The sequence below is a fragment of the Stomoxys calcitrans genome, chromosome 4, assembly GCF_963082655.1.
Source record: "Stomoxys calcitrans chromosome 4, idStoCalc2.1, whole genome shotgun sequence".
NCBI classification, from domain to species: Eukaryota; Metazoa; Arthropoda; class Insecta; order Diptera; family Muscidae; genus Stomoxys; species Stomoxys calcitrans.
The window spans coordinates 10028556-10053382 of NC_081555.1; the positions used below are offsets into that span (position 1 = coordinate 10028556).

At 32.0% G+C, this 24827-nt stretch overlaps 1 protein-coding gene across 7 annotated transcripts in view; it reads left to right on the plus strand.

Annotated features, from left to right (window-relative positions):
* Positions 1 to 24827, plus strand: part of LOC106081415 (PDF receptor) — a 168689-nt gene that overhangs the window by 137832 nt on the left and 6030 nt on the right. For 6 of the 7 annotated variants that reach the window (XM_059366290.1, XM_013243344.2, XM_013243345.2 and 3 more), the window contains one exon: positions 38 to 807. In XM_059366290.1, the coding sequence (XP_059222273.1) occupies positions 38 to 455 (418 nt within the window). In that variant the 3' untranslated portion in view covers positions 456 to 807. Of the gene's footprint in view, positions 1 to 37; positions 808 to 24827 lie in introns of those variants that run through there. The other variant, XM_013243346.2, reaches the window with a different exon arrangement.

The following is a 24827-nucleotide window of genomic DNA, read 5'->3' on the forward strand; positions in this document are numbered from 1 at the left end:
TCTGCAAATATTAACAACTGGTCTTTGTTAATAACAGCAATGGTTCACCTTCCTCAAAACGTTTGAATGGCCGCAAAGGTAGCTGCTCTACTGTGATTCAGACCAACTCAAATCGAAGTCATAAAAAGTCGCCTAGACTATCGCACAGTAATGCCAGTGGCCAGCCCAATCTTAATCATCTGCCGCTGCCACCCAACTCAAATCATCATCAACACCATCCAACGCAGCGTATGGATAGCATGCCCAGTGATAATAATAATGGTGGAAGTTTAACTAGCCTGCAAACGCTGGGGCGTCACCATACGCAACATCATCACCACCATCATCATTATCAGAGGCGTCCACATCATAGCTGGTTGCTAACATTGTGTTTTCGCGGCCAAAAGGTACTTAGGGTACCGCCAGCGTCGTCCGAACCTCCTGAGTCAGTTGTATTTGAGTTGTCAGAGCAGTAGTTAAATAATCTTGTTGCGCTTTAGTTTTTTTTCCTAGCATTTTGTAATAGCCTACTTATTTTTGCTTAATTTATTTATCTATTTTTTTCTAATAGCTAAATAATTTTTTTTATAAACTTTTCTTGCTCTTTATTTCTATATACATAGATATATAGCAAATATAGTAGTCGCATATATTTTTGATACAAACTCTTATAACACAATGTAGCTCTACATATAAATCACTAATCTCTTAGGCACCTTGGACTTTTTTACACCTATACGTTATGTTAATACTCATATCTTGCTTAGAGTATGAGTAACACTACTAATACCACCTATAGTTAGACACATTTTTGTATATAAACAAATTTCACCTGGTAGATTATAATAGAATTTTATTTATTTTCCCATAAATTTTTTCACATTAAAACGAATTGATATTTAAACACCAAAAGCAGACTTAAATTATAGTTCAATCATGCTATTTATACACTTAGGATGTAGTTTTGTGTGCAGTATAAATTAGTTGTAATTCAGATTTCTTAAGGGTTAATCCGAAAAAAAGATTTTTAAATGTTGAGTGTCATCATGAAATAACATTCTATGCTAAAACATGAAATTATTTTTATAACTAAATTAGAATAAATAGTTAAAGTTTAGAGGAAATTTACCCTAATCGTAATTCTTCAATGTAGGTAGGACTTTAAACTGTATGCAAAACTTTTTTATTACTTTTGTTAAACGTTTACATTTTCTTTTAAAGAATCTCCTTTTTAAAGAATTTTTTCAAGACATTATTTTTAGTATAAGCAAACATATCAAAAATTAGAAAAATGGCACAGCAAGTGGGACAAAGCCGAGCTTAGTTAGTGTTCTATGTTAATCATAGAGGTTCTTCGCTCTTTCTTCGAGATAAATACAACCTTCCAATGCATGATCTTTGAAGCCTCACAACTAAAGATTTCTGATGATAACTCCGCCTCCCGTCAAATCTTGGTTGGTGTGGTGTATCTCCTGTGGCTTTCATTTTTCCACTGTATAAAATCTTCGATCGTTAAGTTCATCTCGAAAGAGAAATTAACACATAATTAATAACAAGTAAGAGCTTGCTAAGTTCGGTTGGGCCGAATCTTGTATACCCTCCACCATGGATCGCATTTGTCGAGTTCTATGCGCGGTATCTCTTTTTAGACAAACAAAGAATATTGAATAAGAACTGTTATGCTATTGAAGCTATATCAAGTTATAGTCCGATTCGGAACGTAAAAAAATGCTGAACATTGTAGAAATCTTTTTGTAATATTTCAGTTCATTCGGAAATTAATTGCGCCTTGTAGGGGCTCAAGAAGCAAAATCGGGAGATAGGTTTATATGGGAGCTGTACCAAGCTATTGATCGATTCAGCCCAAATTAGACACGTATGTTGAAGGTTATGAGAGAAGCCGTTGTACAAAGTTTTAGCCAAATCGGACTGCGCCCCCTAGAGGCTTAAGAAGTCAAAACCCAAGATCGGTTTATGTGGCAGCTATATCAAAACATGGACCGATGGAACATGGACACCATATTTAACACAGTTGTTGGAAGTCATAACAAAACACCTCATGCAAAATTTCAGCCAAATCGGATGAGAATTTCTCGCTCTATTGGCTCAAGAAGTCAAGATCTCAGATGGGTTTATATGACAGCTATACCAGATTATGAACCGATTTGAATCATACATAGCACAGTTGTTTGAAGTGATACCAAAACACCACGTGCAAAATTTCAGTCAAATGGGACTAGAATTGCGCCCTCTAGAGGCTCAAGAAGTCAAGACCCGAGATCGGTTTATATGGCAGCTATATCAAAATATGGATCGATTTGAACCATACTTAACACAGTTGTTGGAGACGATACCAAAACACCACGTGCAAAATTTCAATCAAATGGGACTAGAATTGCGCCCTCTAGAGCTCAAGAAGTCAAGACCCAAGATCGGTTTATATGACAGCTATACCAGATTATGAACCGATTGGAATCATACTTAACACAGTTGTTGGAAGTGATAGCAAAACACCACGTGCAAAATTTCAGTCAAATTAGACTAGAATTGCGCCCTCTAGGGGCTCAAGTAGGCAAGACCCAAGATCGGTTTATATGGCAGCTATATCAAAACATGGATCGATTTGAACCATACGATTTGAACCATACTTAACACAGTTGTTGGAAGTCATAACAAAACACCTCATGCAAAATTTCAGTCAAATGGGACTAGAATTGCGTCCTCTAGAGGCTCAAGGAGTCAAGACCCAAGATCGGTTTATATTTCGAGGTGTTGCAAACAGAATGTCGAAATAAGTATACCCTAATCCTATGGTGTGGGGTATAAAAAAAGATGGGTTTCTACCGAGTAAATACTCAACGCTTGGGTATTTATTGGGTTTGTGTATTTACCGAATAAATACCCAAACGTTGGGTATTTATCCGGGAGATCGATCTATATGCAGCCATATCCAAATATGGTCCGATCTGGGCGATATTTAACAAATAGGTGTAGAGGTCTATCAAAACGCACTGTTTCAAATTTCATACAAATTGGATAAAAAAATTCTCTCTTTTAAAGGCTTAATACTCTATATCGAGAGATCGGTTTATATTGTAGCTATATCCACATATGGTCCGATTTGGACGATATCTAACAAAAAGGTTAAGAGTGGGTACTAGAACTCGCTGTGCCAAATTTCATCGAAATAGGATGAAAAAATACCCCTTTTATGGGCTCATCACACTATATCGGGAGATCTGTGTATATGGCAGTTATATCCAAATATGGTCCAATCTGGACCACATTTGACAGGAATGGGTAGAGAGAACACATTGTGCCAAATCATCATCGAATTCAGGTAATAAATGAATCTTTTATGGCCTCAATTCCCTATATCGGGAGATCGGGTGCCCGGTCTATGTGAAAGCTATATCCAAATTAGTCCGATCTGAACGACACTTCACAGAAATATAAAAAATTACCAAGCCACACAATTTCAATTTCACCAGTCTGATTTTGAACATTAACAGATTTTATTAAAATTTCATCGTGTGGAGTTTAGGTACATCATGATAGGTGGTCATTATTATTTTATTGGTAAATGCAATATATTTATATAAATATATTGGAAGTAGGCATCAGATATAGACAGGACCATCAGTTATAATACCCAATGTCTGGAATATGGGCAGAGTGATCCAGCTACTGAAGCCTGGGAAGGATCCGAACATACTGCCCCTAACGGGCAAACAAAATTAAATTTTCCCTTTGAGCAAAATATATATTGCTGAGAACAAGTCTTAACACCAAAGTATCGCCATGTTATTCGGAAGAAGATAGAGTAAATATTGTTTTAGCAAACATTACAGTTGATTGTGTATAGTAAATAAGCCACTTATCTTCAGTTTCACCAGTCTGATTTTGAACATTAACAGACTTTATTAAAGTTTCATTGTGCGGAGTTTACATGGTACATCATGATGGGTGGTCATTATTATTTTATTGGTTAATATAAAGAAGTATACATCACATATAGACAGGACCATCAGTTATAATACCCAATGTTTGGAAGATGGGCAAAGTGAACCCGCTACTGAAGCCTGGAAAGGAGCAAGGGGGAGTTGTACAGATTGATTTTCCTTCACTCACCAGTAGCCAAAACGCTTTAAGGACTTCTCCTGTTGTTGTTGGTATGTAGTTTAATACCCTACAGTTGAAAACCCTCCAATCACTTGCCGGCACCTCTTGAGGTGTTGACAAAGAAACCTTGTTGAGCACGTACAAAACAATTGGCCGGTTTGTGGTAAGTTTTGCAGCGCCAGTGTGGTCTCGTGGAATAATATTCAGATCTGTCAAAATGCCGCTCTTCGAACTGCGACGAGCTTTCTTCTCAGTTCTAACGTGGGCCACCTTTATCAGGAGGCAAAGATCTTACCCATGTAAGGACATAATTACATGCTATCTAGAAGGTATTCTGGGCTGTTATCGCGTTGGTTTCCAACGCCCCGAAGCCTTAAGGTAGATCTACATGATCTAGAGCGAGAGGTTCAGCGCTACAAAAGAGAAACTCTAGATCAAGCGAAATACCTAGCATGTCTGGACAAGATTCATGCAGACACGGTAGCAGATGCGGTGAATAGCTACCCTACGGGAAATGGGACAAGTCCTAAACTTCTGGTGATTGGCACCGATCCCAGTACTCGTCCCCTTACATGAAAAAAATCTGTCACTTTTATAAGGGTTTGTCGTTCGAAGCGACAAATTGCCACCATTCTAACACCGTAGGATAGGTCCAGGGACAGTTCGAAGAGGATGAGTACACCTTGCAAGCATTTTTAAGGGAGATAACATTAGTAAGAAAAAATATTTAACGAATAAGCACTTTTTTAAAATAATTAAGCGATTTTTAAAAAATAATTAAGAATCATAAGTTATGACAATTAAAACTTTTCATACCCAGTAGAATATGTCCTGTGACAGGTAACTTATTCTCCAGTTTAGGACCGGGATATTGACCTTGAAGAACGACCGCCAACCTTTGCACCTGGAGAAATTGAGCTCCCCCGGCAAACCAGAGAAGTTCTGCAGAACAAGGATTGATGCCAACATACAAGATGTGTAGAAAAATACCACATCCAATAATAATTACTTCTCTCAGAGGCTTAGAAATTCAAATTGGGAGATCGGTTTATATGGCGTCTATATCAGGTTATGAACCGATTTAGAGCATACTTGACACAGTTGCAGAAAGTCAAACCAAAACGATATGTGCCAAATTTCAGCCAAATATGATGAGAGTTGCGCCTTGTAGAGCCTCAAGAAGTCAAATCGAGAGGTCGGTTTACATGACAGCTATATCAGATTATGGACCAATTTAGACTATACTTGGCACAGTTGTTGGAAGTCATACAAAAACGAAGTGTAAAAAATTTTAGTCAAAATCAAATGCAGAACAAGGATTGTTGCCAACATACAGGATGTGTGTCCGGCTTATGACCTGGGAAGCCAGGACATACTTCAACTGTTTAACTGCCCAGCCAGACCCACTCGAGTCCGACCCAGATCGCCCGGGACACACCCCATTACTGGATCTGAACATTCACGAGAACCAAGCATATGAAAGATAGAACACAACATACTATTAAAACAACAACAACAACCATTTCATTGGATAGCTCATGTTGCCAAAGTCAATGAAGAAGCTCCACTGAAGAAGTCTTTTAAAGGCTAACATTATGGTATAAGCAAAAGAGGAAGATCAAAACTCCAACAGAAAGATCAAGTGAAGAAAGACATCGCGAAACTAGATATTGGAAACTGGAAAAGAAGCGCAGAAGATCGAAGTGCCTAGAAATCTATTCTGAGTTGGGCTAGTGGGACAGATATTTTATTATAGGCAATCAAAGTAAAATTAAGATGATTGTATGAAAAAAGAATTGTACAAGAGCTATTTGCCTTGAAAGAGATATCAAGTTCTCGAAATAAAAATTTAGTAAAGATTTACTAAATCATATCAGTAACTCCATTAAAAATGTTTTTATATACTTCAAACTGCGACTAATAACAAGATCAAAGGTGCAGCACGCGCTCGCGTATAGTATGTAACTATGCGGAAGCGCGTGCTGTAAGCTTGATAGTTGGAAGAAAGTTAAATTAGTTAGGTTTGTCTTGTGTGAGTTACACCGCAAACGCACGCAAGCATCTAACGGTATAAATTGACCAACTCTTAAAGAGGAGTTACATACAATACCGCGCATTAAAAATGCAACTCTGCAAACAAATCCCATATCAAAGGGCACTCATTGATAGGTGAGAAGTATGCCCCTATGGAATGTTCATGGGCAAAATTTGCATTTACATCGGCCATGTAATAATAGAAAATAATAAAAAATTGTCAAAACGTCAATATGCCAATTTCGGTGTTTAACGAATTGATATATAGAATTTGCAAAAAATCTTCATCATAATTCGATGTATTCTTAAAGCAAATATAAGGGAGTTTATGTGTGCAAAGTATAACAGCAGATTACTTTTATTATTACGAGAATAATATCAATATAGTATTGCTTTACAAGACCTATCATTCTTTCATTCATATGTAATCTAATTATAGAGCTTAACAAATTGCAAGAGTTTAGTTTTTAATATTAGGAGCCCATAACAAGCCGAGGACTGTCATAATTCTATGTCCATAGAGGTATAAGGCGTATTAATATCCGCAACCTCTTTTCAACCTAACCTTACCTAAAAAATTATCAATCATCATCATAATACAATGCCTTCTTCAATTATATATTGGAGTTGATTGTGTGTGCAGCTTGTATTGTAAAAAGTTGACTTAAATGACCAGAAAAAAAATTTCAATAAGTTATTTGTTCTATGATTTTTGTGCTTATACAAAGGTTATCTGATAAATATTTTACTAAATCTAACTTAGACATATCACAAAAATGTGATTGAAAATAATGATGTATATTCAAGACATCATCACTCTGTTACAGAGTTATAGGAATTTATATAAATTAATCATGTTCATCTTAATTTAATGTCTTCTTACTTAAACATTGGTTATAAAGGTAAATTACAGATTGTAAAGCAAAAAATTAACTTCAATAACTATGAATAGGATTTCAATTCATTATTTGCTGTACAAATCTTGGGTTTACACAACATCTTTCTAAAAACTATTTTTCTAAATCTCATAGAGACATATCATTGGAATACTATATTCTGCTACAAAACAGTTTTAATATGCTAAATACAGGGTTAACGAAAAGCTACTGTATATCAACTTCATATTAGTTCCATGTCGTCTTTAATAATGTATGCAAACCTTTTTAGATTATATTTCATAATTTTTTCTTTCATTACAATGAAAATGATATCAATTGTCTGACTCATATATCCTTTACGACATCTCATTAAGACATATCAGCAATGTAACGAAAAACACAAACATAATCAAATCAATATAATTATTGAAATGCTAAATGAATTGATATAAAGAATGGCCTGCTTGTCATCTTCATCTTAATTCTGTCTTTTTAAGGCTTACTTTAAAATTGTTTTTGTTTTCAAAAGATTGTTGTTTGTATTACAAAAAAGTTGACTTTCATTAATACAAAAAATTACTTCCATTTATTTCTAGCTCTACAACTTTTAGGCTTCTACAAAATCCTAATGATTAATATTTTACTAAATCTCACTTAATCTTATCAGCAATGTGATTGAAAATGATGTTATATTATCAATATAGTAATGGTATGAGTATGGTAATGAATTGATATAAAGAAACCAAATATCATTTTCATCTTAATCCGATGTCTTCTTTAAGCACACAATAGAGTTGTTTATGTGTCTAAAAAATAGCTGCTAATACTTCGAAAAATTAACTTTAATTATTACGAAAATGATATCACCTCATTACATGCTTTGCGACAACTAATGATAAATATGTCACTTTAATTCAAGAAACACAACAGTAATATGATTGAAATTGATGATGAATGAAATAGTATATACAGAGTGCATATAATCTTCTTGTGAATACAATATCTTCTTCAACTACACATTATAGTGCCAAATATTGCCGCTTGTATTACAACAGGTTATGATCATTGAGCTTAAACCTGAACCGGACATCACTCATTGATATATGGGAAGTTTGCCCCTGCTCCTTAAGGGAATGCTTATGTGCAACTTATCATTACAAAAGGTTGACTTCGGTTGTTACAATAATTTCTTCAATTCATTGCTTGCTTTGCTTTACAGCTCTTTACAATGTTTTGGATAAATATTTTACCTAATCTTACGGAGATAATCAGCAATATGATTGAAAATGACGAAGTGTAAACAGAAGATGAACATGAAATTACAGGGCTAAACTAATTGAAACATAGGAACTTCATCTTAATTTAATGTCTTCTTTCACTATACATTATACTTAATTATATGTGCAAATTATTCCAAAGTTGTAATGTAATGCAAAAGGTTGGCTCTAGCTATTACAACAATTTATCAGTTTATCTCACTAAGACATATCAGCAATGTGATTAATGATGCTAAATCTGATCACAGATCTCTTAGCTCTAAGGTTTAGGTTTCTTTAAGGCAGACAGTTCTACGATGGGTATTAAACCATTGTCTCTTATATATAATATATATCGTAAGTCATATCTTTTTTTCCAATTTATCATAAACAATCCCCTTAAGTAAACTAATCGATCTTCATAAATAGCAAAAACTTCAATGAGAACCCATAGTTTAAAATATGTTCGTCTTCTTGAAATGTGTTTAAAAAAATATGGAGACTTAGAATACCCTACAAATATTCCTAGAAACTCCATGGAATGACTGGGTTATTGATTATTATTGTTATATTGTTAACTCAGCTAAGTCATAATCAAAAAATTTTATATCGTAAATAAGACCTTCCTGGGTTTGTTCTTAGAAAAAACAAGCTCAAAATCGCATAATTGCCAACCAAACAAATCTTTGTATGTGTCTTTGAAATTGATGTAACATACTTAGATTTGAGAACATCGAAATTCATCACCATTGGGTGATGAAAAGGAAAGGGTAACCTTTCCAAATTTTTAAATTTTTGAAGGAAAAAAAAACTTTTGAGTTGAGTATGCAGCTTTGAAGTTTATGGCGAAAAATGAGGTTTAGTGCAACTCCCGAGTTGTTTCCTTCAAAAACAAGCTCAAAATCGCATAATTGTTATTCAAAAAATACCCAAAAAAATCGATGTTAAGTCGAAATTGCTGTAACTTCGTTAGATTTTCTAACTTCGAAATTCTGAAAACACCGTTGGATTCGTGAAGAAAATCTCTTTCCTCAATGGTGCTGGTTGAAGCAATTTTTCGAAAATGTCTATGAAAAAAATCGTTAAAATCGATTAAATTTGGCCTAAAATTTTCAAGGTCATTTATAAGTTCGAAAACGCTCTAACTCGTTAATTTTTTCGAATTTAGAAAATGTCAAAGCATTTCACAGTTTGAAAATCGAATACGAATCGTAAAATAAACACAATTCCTTAAAATATAACATTTTATTTTTTTGACATTTTTTTAGCAAAGGGGGTAACCCTTTCCAAAATTTTCAATATTTGAAGGAAAAAAATTTTTTGAGTTGAGTATGCAGCATTGAAGTTTATGGCGAAAAATGAGGTTTGGTGCAACTCCCGAGTTGTTTCCTTCAAAAACAAGCTCAAACTCGCATAATTGTTATTCAAAAAATACCCTAGAAAATCGATGTTAAGTCGAAATTGCTGTAACTTCGTTAGATTTTCTAACTTCGAAATTCTGAAAACACCGTTGGATTCGTGAAGAAAATCTCTTTCCTCAATGGTGCTGGTTGAAGCAATTTTTCGAAAATGTCTATGAAAAAAATCGTAAAAATCGATTAAATTTGACCTAAAATTTTCAAGGTCATTTATAAGTTCGAAAACGCTCTAACTCGTTCATTTTTTCGAATTTAGAAAATGTCAAAGCATTTCACAGTTTAAAAATCGAATACGAATCGTAAAATAAACACAATTCCTTAAAATATAACATTTTATTTTTTTGGCATTTTTTTAGCAAAGGGGTAACCCTTTCCAAAATTTTCAATTTTTGAAGGAAAAAAATTTTTTGAGTTGAGTATGCAGCATTGAAGTTTATGGCGAAAAATGAGGTTTAGCGTAACTCCCGAGTTGTTTCCTTCAAAAACAAGCTCAAAATCGCATAATTGTTATTCAAAAAATACCCAAAAAAATGGATGTTAAGTCGAAATTGCTGTAACTTCGTTAGATTTTCTAACTTCGAAATTCTGAAAACACCGTTGGATTCGTGAAGAAAATCTCTTTCCTCAATGGTGCTGGATGAAGCAATTTTTCGAAAATGTCTATGAAAAAAATCGTAAAAATCGATTAAATTTGGCCTAAAATTTTCAAGGTCATTCATAAGTTCGAAAACGCTCTAACTCGTTAATTTTTTCGAATTTAGAAAATGTCAAAGCATTTCACAGTTTAAAAATCGAATACGAATCGTAAAATAAACAAAATTCCTTAAAATATAACATTTTATTTTTTTGGCATTTTTTAGCAAAGGGGTAACCCTTTCCAAAATTTTCAATTTTTGAAGGAAAAAAATTTTTTGAGTTGAGTATGCAGCATTGAAGTTTATGGCGAAAAATGAGGTTTAGTGCAACTCCCGAGTTGTTTCCTTCAAAAACAAGCTCAAACTCGCATAATTGTTATTCAAAAAATACCCAAAAAAATCGATGTTAAGTCGAAATTGCTGTAACTTCGTTAGATTTTCTAACTTCGAAATTCTGAAAACACCGTTGGATTCGTGAAGAAAATCTCTTTCCTCAATGGTGCTGGTTGAAGCAATTTTTCGAAAATGTCTATGAAAAAAATCGTAAAAATCGATTAAATTTGACCTAAAATTTTCAAGGTCATTTATAAGTTCGAAAACGCTCTAACTCGTTAATTTTTTCGAATTTAGAAAATGTCAAAGCATTTCACAGTTTGATAATCGAATACGAATCGTAAAATAAACACAATTCCTTAAAATATAACATTTTATTTTTTTGCAATTTTTTTAGCAAAGGGGTAACCCTTTCCAAAATTTTAAATTTTTGAAGGAAAAAAATTTTTTTGAGTTGAGTATGCAGCATTGAAGTTTATGGCGAAAAATTAGGTTTAGTGCAACTCCCGAGTTGTTTCCTTCAAAAACAAGCTCAAAATCGCATAATTGTTATTCAAAAAATACCCAAAAAATCGATGTTAAGTCGAAATTGCTGTAACCTCGTTAGATTTTCTAACTTCGAAATTCTGAAAACACCGTTGGATTCGTGAAGAAAATCTCTTTCCTCAATGGTGCTGGTTGAAGCAATTTTTCGAAAATGTCTTTGAAAAAAATCGTAAAAATCGATTAAATTTGGCCTAAAATTTTCAAGGTCATTTATAAGTTCGAAAACGCTCTAACTCGTTAATTTTTTCGAATTTAGAAAATGTCAAAGCATTTCACAGTTTGAAAATCGAATACGAATCGTAAAGTAAACACAATTCCTTAAAATATAACATTTTATTTTTTTGACATTTTTTTAGCAAAGGGGTAACCCTTTCCAAAATTTTAAATTTTTGAAGGAAAAAATTTTTTTGAGTTGAGTATGCAGCATTGAAGTTTATGGCGAAAAATGAGGTTTAGTGCAACTCCCGAGTTGTTTCCTTCAAAAACAAGCTCAAAATCGCATAATTGTTATTCAAAAAATACCCAAAAAAATCGATGTTAAGTCGAAATTGCTGTAACTTCGTTAGATTTTCTAACTTCGAAATTCTGAAAACACCGTTGGATTCGTGAAGAAAATCTCTTTCCTCAATGGTGCTGGTTGAAGCAATTTTTCGAAAATGTCTATGAAAAAAATCGTTAAAATCGATTAAATTTGGCCTAAAATTTTCAAGGTCATTTATAAGTTCGAAAACGCTCTAACTCGTTAATTTTTTCGAATTTAGAAAATGTCAAAGCATTTCACAGTTTGAAAATCGAATACGAATCGTAAAATAAACACAATTCCTTAAAATATAACATTTTGTTTTTTTGACATTTTTTTAGCAAAGGGGGTAACCCTTTCCAAAATTTTCAATTTTTGAAGGAAAAACATTTTTTGAGTTGAGTATGCAGCATTGAAGTTTATGGCGAAAAATGAGGTTTGGTGCAACTCCCGAGTTGTTTCCTTCAAAAACAAGCTCAAACTCGCATAATTGTTATTCAAAAAATACCCTAGAAAATCGATGTTAAGTCGAAATTGCTGTAACTTCGTTAAATTTTCTAACTTCGAAATTCTGAAAACACCGTTGGATTCGTGAAGAAAATCTCTTTCCTCAATGGTGCTGGTTGAAGCAATTTTTCGAAAATGTCTATGAAAAAAATCGTAAAAATCGATTAAATTTGGCCTAAAATTTTCAAGGTCATTCATAAGTTCGAAAACGCTCTAACTCGTTAATTTTTTCGAATTTAGAAAATGTCAAAGCATTTCACAGTTTAAAAATCGAATACGAATCGTAAAATAAACAAAATTCCTTAAAATATAGCATTTTATTTTTTTGGCATTTTTTAGCAAAGGGGTAACCCTTTCCAAAATTTTCAATTTTTGAAGGAAAAAAATTTTTTGAGTTGAGTATGCAGCATTGAAGTTTATGGCGAAAAATGAGGTTTAGCGTAACTCCCGAGTTGTTTCCTTCAAAAACAAGCTCAAAATCGCATAATTGTTATTCAAAAAATACCCAAAAAAATGGATGTTAAGTCGAAATTGCTGTAACTTCGTTAGATTTTCTAACTTCGAAATTCTGAAAACACCGTTGGATTCGTGAAGAAAATCTCTTTCCTCAATGGTGCTGGTTGAAGCAATTTTTCGAAAATGTCTATGAAAAAAATCGTAAAAATCGATTAAATTTGGCCTAAAATTTTCACGGTCATTTATAAGTTCGAAACCGCTCTAACTCGTTCATTTTTTCGAATTTAGAAAATGTCAAAGCATTTCACAGTTTGAAAATCGAATACGAATCGTAAAATAAACACAATTCCTTAAAATATAACATTTTATTTTTTTGTCATTTTTTTAGAAAAGGGGTAACCCTTTCCAAAATTTTCAATTTTTGAAGGAAAAAAATTTTTTGAGTTGAGTATGCAGCATTGAAGTTTATGGCGAAAAATTAGGTTTGGTGCAACTCCCGAGTTGTTTCCTTCAAAAACAAGCTCAAAATCGCATAATTGTTATTCAAAAAATACCCAAAAAAAGCGATGTTAAGTCGAAATTGCTGTAACTTCGTTAGATTTTCTAACTTCGAAATTCTGAAAACACCGTTGGATTCGTGAAGAAAATCTCTTTTCTCAATGGTGCTGGTTAAAGCAATTTTTCGAAAATGTCTATGAAAAAAATCGTAAAAATCGATTAAATTTGGCCTAAAATTTTCAAGGTCATTTATAAGTTCGAAAACGCTCTAACTCGTTAATTTTTTCGAATTTAGAAAATGTCAAAGCATTTCACAGTTTGAAAATCGAATACGAATCGTAAAATAAACACAATTCCTTAAAATATAACATTTTATTTTTTTGGCATTTTTTTTAGCAAAGGGGTAACCCTTTCCAAAATTTTCAATTTTTGAAGGAAAAAAATTTTTTGAGTTGAGTATGCAGCATTGAAGTTTATGGCGAAAATTGAGGTTTAGCGTAACTCCCGAGTTGTTTCCTTCAAAAACAAGCTCAAAATCGCATAATTGTTATTCAAAAAATACCCAAAAAAATCGATGTTAAGTCGAAATTGCTGTAACTTCGTTAGATTTTCTAACTTCGAAATTCTGAAAACACCGTTGGATTCGTGAAGAAAATCTATTTCCTCAATGGTGCTGGTTGAAGCAATTTTTCGAAAATGTCTATGAAAAAAATCGTAAAGCATTGAAGTTTATGGCGAAAAATGAGGTTTAGCGTAACTCCTGAGTTGTTTCCTTCAAAAACAAGCTCAAAATCGCATAATTGTTATTCAAAAAATACCCAAAAAAATGGATGTTAAGTCGAAATTGCTGTAACTTCGTTAGATTTTCTAACTTCGAAATTCTGAAAACACCGTTGGATTCGTGAAGAAAATCTCTTTCCTCAATGGTGCTGGTTGAAGCAATTTTTCGAAAATGTCTATGAAAAAAATCGTAAAAATCGATTAAATTTGGCCTAAAATTTTCAAGGTCATTTATAAGTTCGAAACCGCTCTAACTCGTTCATTTTTTCGAATTTAGAAAATGTCAAAGCATTTCACAGTTTGAAAATCGAATACGAATCGTAAAATAAACACAATTCCTTAAAATATAACATTTTATTTTTTTGGCATTTTTTTAGAAAAGGGGTAACCCTTTCCAAAATTTTCAATTTTTGAAGGAAAAAAATTTTTTGAGTTGAGTATGCAGCATTGAAGTTTATGGCGAAAAATGAGGTTTGGTACAACTCTCGAGTTGTTTCCTTCAAAAACAAGCTCAAACTCGCATAATTGTTATTCAAAAAATACCCAAAAAAATCGATGTTAAGTCGAAATTGCTGTAACTTCGTTAGATTTTCTAACTTCGAAATTCTGAAAACACCGTTGGATTCGTGAAGAAAATCTCTTTCCTCAATGGTGCTGGTTGAAGCAATTTTTCGAAAATGTCTATGAAAAAAATCGTAAAAATCGATTAAATTTGGCATAAAATTTTCAAGGTCATTCATAAGTTCGAAAACGCTCTAACTCGTTAATTTTTTCGAATTTAGAAAATGTCAAAGCATTTCACAGTTTAAAAATCGAATACGAATCGTAAAATAAACAAAATTCCTTAAAATATAACATTTTATTTTTTTGGCATTTTTTAGCAAAGGGGTAACCCTTTCCAAAATTTTCAATTTTTGAAGGAAAAAAATTTTTTGAGTTGAGTATGCAGCATTGAAGTTTATGGCGAAAAATGAGGTTTAGCGTAACTCCCGAGTTGTTTCCTTCAAAAACAAGCTCAAAATCGCATAATTGTTATTCAAAAAATACCCAAAAAAATCGATGTTAAGTCGAAATTGCTGCAACTTCGTTAGATTTTCTAACTTCGAAATTCTGAAAACACCGTTGGATTCGTGAAGAAAATCTCTTTCCTCAATGGTGCTGGTTGAAGCAATTTTTCGAAAATGTCTATGAAAAAAATCGTAAAAATCGATTAAATTTGGCCTAAAATTTTCAAGGTCATTTATAAGTTCGAAAACGCTCTAACTCGTTCATTTTTTCGAATTTAGAAAATGTCAAAGCATTTCACAGTTTGAAAATCGAATACGAATCGTAAAATAAACACAATTCCTTAAAATATAACATTTTATTTTTTTGGCATTTTTTTAGAAAAGGGGTAACCCTTTCCAAAATTTTCAATTTTTGAAGGAAAAAAATTTTTTGAGTTGAGTATGCAGCATAGAAGTTTATGGCGAAAAATTAGGTTTGGTGCAACTCCCGAGTTGTTTCCTTCAAAAACAAGCTCAAAATCGCATAATTGTTATTCAAAAAATACCCAAAAAAATCGATGTTAAGTCGAAATTGCTGTAACTTCGTTAGATTTTCTAACTTCGAAATTCTGAAAACACCGTTGGATTCGTGAAGAAAATCTCTTTTCTCAATGGTGCTGGTTGAAGCAATTTTTCGAAAATGTCTATGAAAAAAATCGTAAAAATCGATTAAATTTGGCCTAAAATTTTCAAGGTCATTTATAAGTTCGAAAACGCTGTAACTCGTTCATTTTTTCGAATTTAGAAAATGTCAAAGCATTTCACATTTTGAAAATCGAATACGAATCGTAAAATAAACACAATTCCTTAAAATATAACATATTATTTTTTTGGCATTTTTTTTTAGCAAAGGGGTAACCCTTTCCAAAATTTTCAATTTTTGAAGGAAAAAAATTTTTTGAGTTGAGTATGCAGCATTGAAGTTTATGGCGAAAAATGAGGTTTAGTGCAACTCCCGAGTTGTTTCCTTCAAAAACAAGCTCAAAATCGCATTATTGTTATTCAAAAAATACCCAAAAAAATCGATGTTAAGTCGAAATTGCTGTAACTTCGTTAGATTTTCTAACTTCGAAATTCTGAAAACACCGTTGGATTCGTGAAGAAAATCTCTTTTCTCAATGGTGCTGGTTAAAGCAATTTTTCGAAAATGTCTATGAAAAAAATCGTAAAAATCGATTAAATTTGGCCTAAAATTTTCAAGGTCATTTATAAGTTCGAAAACGCTCTAACTCGTTAATTTTTTCGAATTTAGAAAATGTCAAAGCATTTCACAGTTTGAAAATCGAATACGAATCGTGAAATAAACGCAATTCCTTAAAATATAACATTTTATTTTTTTTGACATTTTTTTAGCAAAGGGGTAACCCTTTCCAAAATTTTCAATTTTTGAAGGAAAAAAATTTTTTGAGTTGAGTATGCAGCATTGAAGTTTATGGCGAAAAATGAGGTTTAGCGTAACTCCCGAGTTGTTTCCTTCACAAACAAGCTCAAAATCGCATAATTGTTATTCAAAAAATACCCAAAAAAATCGATGTTAAGTCGAAATTGCTGTAACTTCGTTAGATTTTCTAACTTCGAAATTCTGAAAACACCGTTGGATTCGTGAAGAAAATCTCTTTCCTCAATGGTGCTGGTTGAAGCAATTTTTCGAAAATGTCTATGAAAAAAATCGTAAAAATCGATTAAATTTGGCCTAAAATTTTCAAGGTCATTTATAAGTTCGAAAACGCTCTAACTCGTTAATTTTTCCGAATTTAGAAAATGTCAAAGCATTTCACAGTTTGAAAATCGAATACGAATCGTAAAATAAACAAAATTCCTTAAAATATAACATTTTATTTTTTTGGCATTTTTTAGCAAAGGGGTAACCCTTTCCAAAATTTTCAATTTTTGAAGGAAAAAATTTTTTTGAGTTGAGTGTGCAGCATTGAAGTTTATGGCGAAAAATGAGGTTTAGCGTAACTCCCGAGTTGTTTCCTTCAAAAACAAGCTCAAAATCGCATAATTGTTATTCAAAAAATACCCAAAAAAATCGATGTTAAGTCGAAATTGCTGTAACTTCGTTAAATTTTCTAACTTCGAAATTCTGAAAACACCGTTGGATTCGTGAAGAAAATCTCTTTCCTCAATGGTGCTGGTTGAAGCAATTTTTCGAAAATGTCTATGAAAAAAATCGTAAAAATCGATTAAATTTGGCCTAAAATTTTCAAGGTCATTTATAAGTTCGAAAACGCTCTAACTCGTTAATTTTTCCGAATTTAGAAAATGTCAAAGCATTTCACAGTTTGAAAATCGAATACGAATCGTAGAATAAACACAATTCCTTAAAATATAACATTTTATTTTTTTGGCATTTTTTTAGCAAAGGGGTAACCCTTTCCAAAATTTTCAATTTTTGAAGGAAAAAAATTTTTTGAGTTGAGTATGCAGCATTGAAGTTTATGGCGAAAAATGAGGTTTAGTGCAACTCCCGAGTTGTTTCCTTCAAAAACAAGCTCAAAATCGCATTATTGTTATTCAAAAAATACCCAAAAAAATCGATGTTAAGTCGAAATTGCTGTAACTTCGTTAGATTTTCTAACTTCGAAATTCTGAAAACACCGTTGGATTCGTGAAGAAAATCTCTTTCCTCAATGGTGCTGGTTGAAGCAATTTTTCGAAAATGTCTATGAAAAAAATCGTAAAAATCGATTAAATTTGGCCTAAAATTTTCAAGGTCATTTATAAGTTCGAACACGCTCTAACTCGTTAATTTTTTCGAATTTAGAAAATGTCAAAGCATTTCACAGTTTGAAAATCGAATACGAATCGTAAAATAAACACAATTCCTTAAAATATAACATTTTATTTTTTTGGCATTTTTTAGCAAAGGGGTAACCCTTTCCAAAATTTTCAATTTTTGAAGGAAAAAAATTTTTTGAGTTGAGTATGCAGCATTGAAGTTTATGGCGAAAAATGAGGTTTAGTGCAACTCCCGAGTTGTTTCCTTCAAAAACAAGCTCATAATCGCATAATTGTTATTCAAAAAATACCCAAAAAATCGATGTTAAGTCGAAATTGCTGTAACTTCGTTAGATTTTCTAACTTCGAAATTCTGAAAACACCGTTGGATTCGTGAAGAAAATCTCTTTCCTCAATGGTGCTGGTTGAAGCAATTTTTCGAAAATGTCTATGAAAAAAATCGTAAAAATCGATTAAATTTGGCCTAAAATTTTCAAGGTCATTTATAAGTTCGAAAACGCTCTAACTCGTTCATTTTTTCGAATTTAGAAAATGTCAAAGCATTTCACAGTTTGAAAATCGAATACGAATCGTAAAATAAACACAATTCCTTAAAATATAACATTTTATTTTTTTGCAATTTTTTTAGCAAAGGGGTAACCCTTTCCAAAATTTTCAATTTTTGAAGGAAAAAAATTTTTTGAGTTGAGTATGCAGCATTGAAGTTTATGGCGAAAAATGAAGTTTAGTGCAACTCCCGAGTTGTTTCCTTCAAAAACAAGCTCAAAATCGCATAATTGTTATTCAAAAAATACCCAAAAAAATCGATGTTAAGTCGAAATTGCTGTAACTTCGTTAGATTTTCTAACTTCGAAATTCTGAAAACACCGTTGGATTCGTGAAGAAAATCTCTTTCCTCAATGGTGCTGGTTGAAGCAATTTTTCGAAAATGTCTATGAAAAAAATCGTAAAAATCGATTAAATTTGGCCTAAAATTTTCAAGGTCATTTATAAGTTCGAAACCGCTCTAACTCGTTCATTTTTTCGAATTTAGAAAATGTCAAAGCATTTCACAGTTTGAAAATCGAATACGAATCGTAAAATAAACACAATTCCTTAAAATATAACATTTTATTTTTTTGGCATTTTTTTAGCAAAGGGGTAACCCTTTCCAAAATTTTCAATTTTTGAAGGAAAAAAATTTTTTGAGTTGTGTATGCAGCATTGAAGTTTATGGCGAAAAATTAGGTTTGGTGCAACTCCCGAGTTGTTTCCTTCAAAAACAAGCTCAAAATCGCATAATTGTTATTCAAAAAATACCCAAAAAAATCGATGTTAAGTCGAAATTGCTGTAACTTCGTTAGATTTTCTAACTTCGAAATTCTGAAAACACCGTTGGATTCGTGAAGAAAATCTCTTTCCTCAATGGTGCTGGTTGAAGCAATTTTTCGAAAATGTCTATGAAAAAAATCGTAAAAATCGATTAAATTTGGCCTAAAATTTTCAAGGTCATTTATAAGTTCGAAACCGCTCTAACTCGTTCATTTTTTCGAATTTAGAAAATGTCAAAGCATTTCACAGTTTGAAAATCGAATACGAATCGTAAAATAAACACAATTCCTTAAAATATAACATTTTATTTTTTTGACATTTTTTTAGCAAAGGGGTAACCCTTTCCAAAATTTTCAATTTTTGAAGGAAAAAAATTTTTTGAGTTGAGTATGCAGCATTGAAGTTTATGGCGAAAAATGAGGTTTAGCGTAACTCCCGAGTTGTTTCCTTCACAAACAAGCTCAAAATCGCATAATTGTTATTCAAAAAATACCCAAAAAAATCGATGTTAAGTCGAAATTGCTGTAACTTCGTTAGATTTTCTAACTTCGAAATTCTGAAAACACCGTTGGATTCGTGAAGAAAATCTCTTTCCTCAATGGTGCTGGTTGAAGCAATTTTTCGAAAATGTCTATGAAAAAAATCGTAAAAATCGATTAAATTTGGCCTAAAATTTTCAAGGTCATTTATAAGTTCGAAAACGCTCTAACTCGTTCATTTTTTCGAATTTAGAAAATGTCAAAGCATTTCACAGTTTGAAAATCGAATACGAATCGTAAAATAAACACAATTCCTTAAAATATAACATTTTATTTTTTTGGCATTTTTTTTAGCAAAGGGGTAACCCTTTCCAAAATTTTCAATTTTTGAAGGAAAAAAATTTTTTGAGTTGAGTATGCAGCATTGAAGTTTATGGCGAAAAATGAGGTTTAGCGTAACTCCCGAGTTGTTTCCTTCAAAAACAAGCTCAAAATCGCATAATTGTTATTCAAAAAATACCCAAAAAATCGATGTTAAGTCGAAATTGCTGTAACTTCGTTAGATTTTCTAACTTCGAAATTCTGAAAACACCGTTGGATTCGTGAAGAAAATCTCTTTCCTCAATGGTGCTGGTTGAAGCAATTTTTCGAAAATGTCTATGAAAAAAATCGTAAAAATCGATTAAATTTGGCCTAAAATTTTCAAGGTCATTTATAAGTTCGAAAACGCTCTAACTCGTTAATTTTTCCGAATTTAGAAAATGTCAAAGCATTTCACAGTTTGAAAATCGAATACGAATCGTAAAATAAACAAAATCCCTTAAAATATAACATTTTATTTTTTTGGCATTTTTTAGCAAAGGGGTAACCCTTTCCAAAATTTTCAATTTTTGAAGGAAAAAAATTTTTTTGAGTTGAGTGTGCAGCATTGAAGTTTATGGCGAAAAATGAGGTTTAGCGTAACTCCCGAGTTGTTTCCTTCAAAAACAAGCTCAAAATCGCATAATTGTTATTCAAAAAATACCCAAAAAAATCGATGTTAAGTCGAAATTGCTGTAACTTCGTTAAATTTTCTAACTTCGAAATTCTGAAAACACCGTTGGATTCGTGAAGAAAATCTCTTTCCTCAATGGTGCTGGTTGAAGCAATTTTTCGAAAATGTCTATGAAAAAAATCGTAAAAATCGATTAAATTTGGCCTAAAATTTTCAAGGTCATTTATAAGTTCGAAAACGCTCTAACTCGTTAATTTTTCCGAATTTAGAAAATGTCAAAGCATTTCACAGTTTGAAAATCGAATACGAATCGTAGAATAAACACAATTCCTTAAAATATAACATTTTATTTTTTTGGCATTTTTTTAGCAAAGGGGTAACCCTTTCCAAAATTTTCAATTTTTGAAGGAAAAAAATTTTTTGAGTTGAGTATGCAGCATTGAAGTTTATGGCGAAAAATGAGGTTTAGTGCAACTCCCGAGTTGTTTCCTTCAAAAACAAGCTCAAAATCGCATTATTGTTATTCAAAAAATACCCAAAAAAATCGATGTTAAGTCGAAATTGCTGTAACTTCGTTAGATTTTCTAACTTCGAAATTCTGAAAACACCGTTGGATTCGTGAAGAAAAGCTCTTTCCTCAATGGTGCTGGTTGAAGCAATTTTTCAAAAATGTCTATGAAAAAAATCGTAAAAATCGATTAAATTTGGCCTAAAATTTTCAAGGTCATTTATAAGTTCGAACACGCTCTAACTCGTTAATTTTTTCGAATTTAGAAAATGTCAAAGCATTTCACAGTTTGAAAATCGAATACGAATCGTAAAATAAACAAAATTCCTTAAAATATAACATTTTATTTTTTTGGCATTTTTTAGCAAAGGGGTAACCCTTTCCAAAATTTTCAATTTTTGAAGGAAAAAAATTTTTTGAGTTGAGTATGCAGCATTGAAGTTTATGGCGAAAAATGAGGTTTAGTGCAACTCCCGAGTTGTTTCCTTCAAAAACAAGCTCATAATCGCATAATTGTTATTCAAAAAATACCCAAAAAATCGATGTTAAGTCGAAATTGCTGTAACTTCGTTAGATTTTCTAACTTCGAAATTCTGAAAACACCGTTGGATTCGTGAAGAAAATCTCTTTCCTCAATGGTGCTGGTTGAAGCAATTTTTCGAAAATGTCTATGAAAAAAATCGTAAAAATCGATTAAATTTGGCCTAAAATTTTCAAGGTCATTTATAAGTTCGAAAACGCTCTAACTCGTTCATTTTTTCGAATTTAGAAAATGTCAAAGCATTTCACAGTTTGAAAATCGAATACGAATCGTAAAATAAACACAATTCCTTAAAATATAACATTTTATTTTTTTGGCATTTTTTTTAGCAAAGGGGTAACCCTTTCCAAAATTTTCAATTTTTGAAGGAAAAAAATTTTTTGAGTTGAGTATGCAGCATTGAAGTTTATGGCGAAAAATGAGGTTTAGTGCAACTCCCGAGTTGTTTCCTTCAAAAACAAGCTCAAAATCGCATAATTGTTATTCAAAAAATACCCAAAAAAATCGATGTTAAGTCGAAATTGCTGTAACTTCGTTAGATTTTCTAACTTCGAAATTCTGAAAACACCGTTGGATTCGTGAAGAAAATCTCTTTCCTCAATGGTGCTGGTTGAAGCAATTTTTCGAAAATGTCTATGAAAAAAATCGTAAAAATCGATTAAATTTGGCCTAAAATTTTCAAGGTCATTTATAAGTTCGAAACCGCTCTAACTCGTTCATTTTTTCGAATTTAGAAAATGTCAAAGCATTTCACAGTTTGAAAATCGAATACGAATCGTAAAATAAACACAATTCCTTAAAATATAACATTTTATTTTTTTGCAATTTTTTTAGCAAAGGGGTAACCCTTTCCAAAATTTTCAATTTTTGAAGGAAAAAAATTTTTTGAGTTGTGTATGCAGCATTGAAGTTTATGGCGAAAAGTTAGGTTTGGTGCAACTCCCGAGTTGTTTCCTTCAAAAACAAGCTCAAAATCGCATAATTGTTATTCAAAAAATGCCCAAAAAAATCGATGTTAAGTCGAAATTGCTGTAACTTCGTTAGATTTTCTAACTTCGAAATTCTGAAAACACCGTTGGATTCGTGAAGAAAATCTCTTTCCTCAATGGTGCTGGTTGAAGCAATTTTTCGAAAATGTCTATGAAAAAAATCGTAAAAATCGATTAAATTTGGCCTAAAATTTTCAAGGTCATTTATAAGTTCGAAACCGCTCTAACTCGTTCATTTTTTCGAATTTAGAAAATGTCAAAGCATTTCACAGTTTGATAATCGAATACGAATCGTAAAATAAACACAATTCCTTAAAATATAACATTTTATTTTTTTGGCATTTTTTAGCAAAGGGGTAACCCTTTTCAAAATTTTCAATTTTTGAAGGAAAAAATTTTTTTGAGTTGAGTATGCAGCATTGAAGTTTATGGCGAAAAATGAGGTTTAGTGCAACTCCCGAGTTGTTTCCTTCAAAAACAAGCTCAAAATCGCATAATTGTTATTCAAAAAATACCCAAAAAAATCGATGTTAAGTCGAAATTGCTGTAACTTCGTTAGATTTTCTAACTTCGAAATTCTGAAAACACCGTTGGATTCGTGAAGAAAATCTCTTTCCTCAATGGTGCTGGTTGAAGCAATTTTTCGAAAATGTCTATGAAAAAAATCGTAAAAATCGATTAAATTTGGCCTAAAATGTTCAAGGTCATTTATAAGTTCGAAAACGCTCTAACTCGTTAATTTTTTCGAATTTAGAAAATGTCAAAGCATTTCACAGTTTGAAAATCGAATACGAATCGTAAAATAAACACAATTCCTTAAAATATAACATTTTATTTTTTTGGCATTTTTTTAGCAAAGGGGTAACCCTTTCCAAAATTTTCAATTTTTGAAGGAAAAAAATTTTTTGAGTTGAGTATGCAGCATTGAAGTTTATGGCGAAAAATGAGGTTTAGTGCAACTCCCGAGTTGTTTCCTTCAAAAACAAGCTCAAAATCGCATAATTGTTATTCAAAAAATACCCAAAAAAATCGATGTTAAGTCGAAATTGCTGTAACTTCGTTAGATTTTCTAACTTCGAAATTCTGAAAACACCGTTGGATTCGTGAAGAAAATCTCTTTCCTCAATGGTGCTGGTTGAAGCAATTTTTCGAAAATGTCTATGAAAAAAATCGTAAAAATCGATTAAATTTGGCCTAAAATGTTCAAGGTCATTTATAAGTTCGAAAACGCTCTAACTCGTTAATTTTTTCGAATTTAGAAAATGTCAAAGCTTTTCACAGTTTGAAAATCGAATACGAATCGTAAAATAAACACAATTCCTTAAAATATAACATTTTATTTTTTTTGGCATTTTTTTAGCAAAGGGGTAACCCTTTCCAAAATTTTCAATTTTTGAAGGAAAAAAATTTTTTGAGTTGAGTATGCAGCATTGAAGTTTATGCCGAAAAATGAGGTTTAGTGCAACTCCCGAGTTGTTTCCTTCAAAAACAAGCTCAAAATCGCATAATTGTTATTCAAAAAATACCCAAAAAATCGATGTTAAGTCGAAATTGCTGTAACTTCGTTAGATTTTCTAACTTCGAAATTCTGAAAACACCGTTGGATTCGTGAAGAAAATCTCTTTCCTCAATGGTGCTGGTTGAAGCAATTTTTCGAAAATGTCTATGAAAAAAATCGTAAAAATCGATTAAATTTGGCCTAAAATTTTCAAGGTCATTTATAAGTTCGAAAACGCTCTAACTCGTTAATTTTTCCGAATTTAGAAAATGTCAAAGCATTTCACAGTTTGAAAATCGAATACGAATCGTAGAATAAACACAATTCCTTAAAATATAACATTTTATTTTTTTGGCATTTTTTTAGCAAAGGGGTAACCCTTTCCAAAATTTTCAATTTTTGAAGGAAAAAAATTTTTTGAGTTGAGTATGCAGCATTGAAGTTTATGGCGAAAAATGAGGTTTAGTGCAACTCCCGAGTTGTTTCCTTCAAAAACAAGCTCAAAATCGCATTATTGTTATTCAAAAAATACCCAAAAAAATCGATGTTAAGTCGAAATTGCTGTAACTTCGTTAGATTTCCTAACTTCGAAATTCTGAAAACACCGTTGGATTCGTGAAGAAAATCTCTTTTCTCAATGGTGCTGGTTGAAGCAATTTTTCGAAAATGTCTATGAAAAAAATCGTAAAAATCGATTAAATTTGGCCTAAAATTTTCAAGGTCATTTATAAGTTCGAAACGCTCTAACTCGTTCATT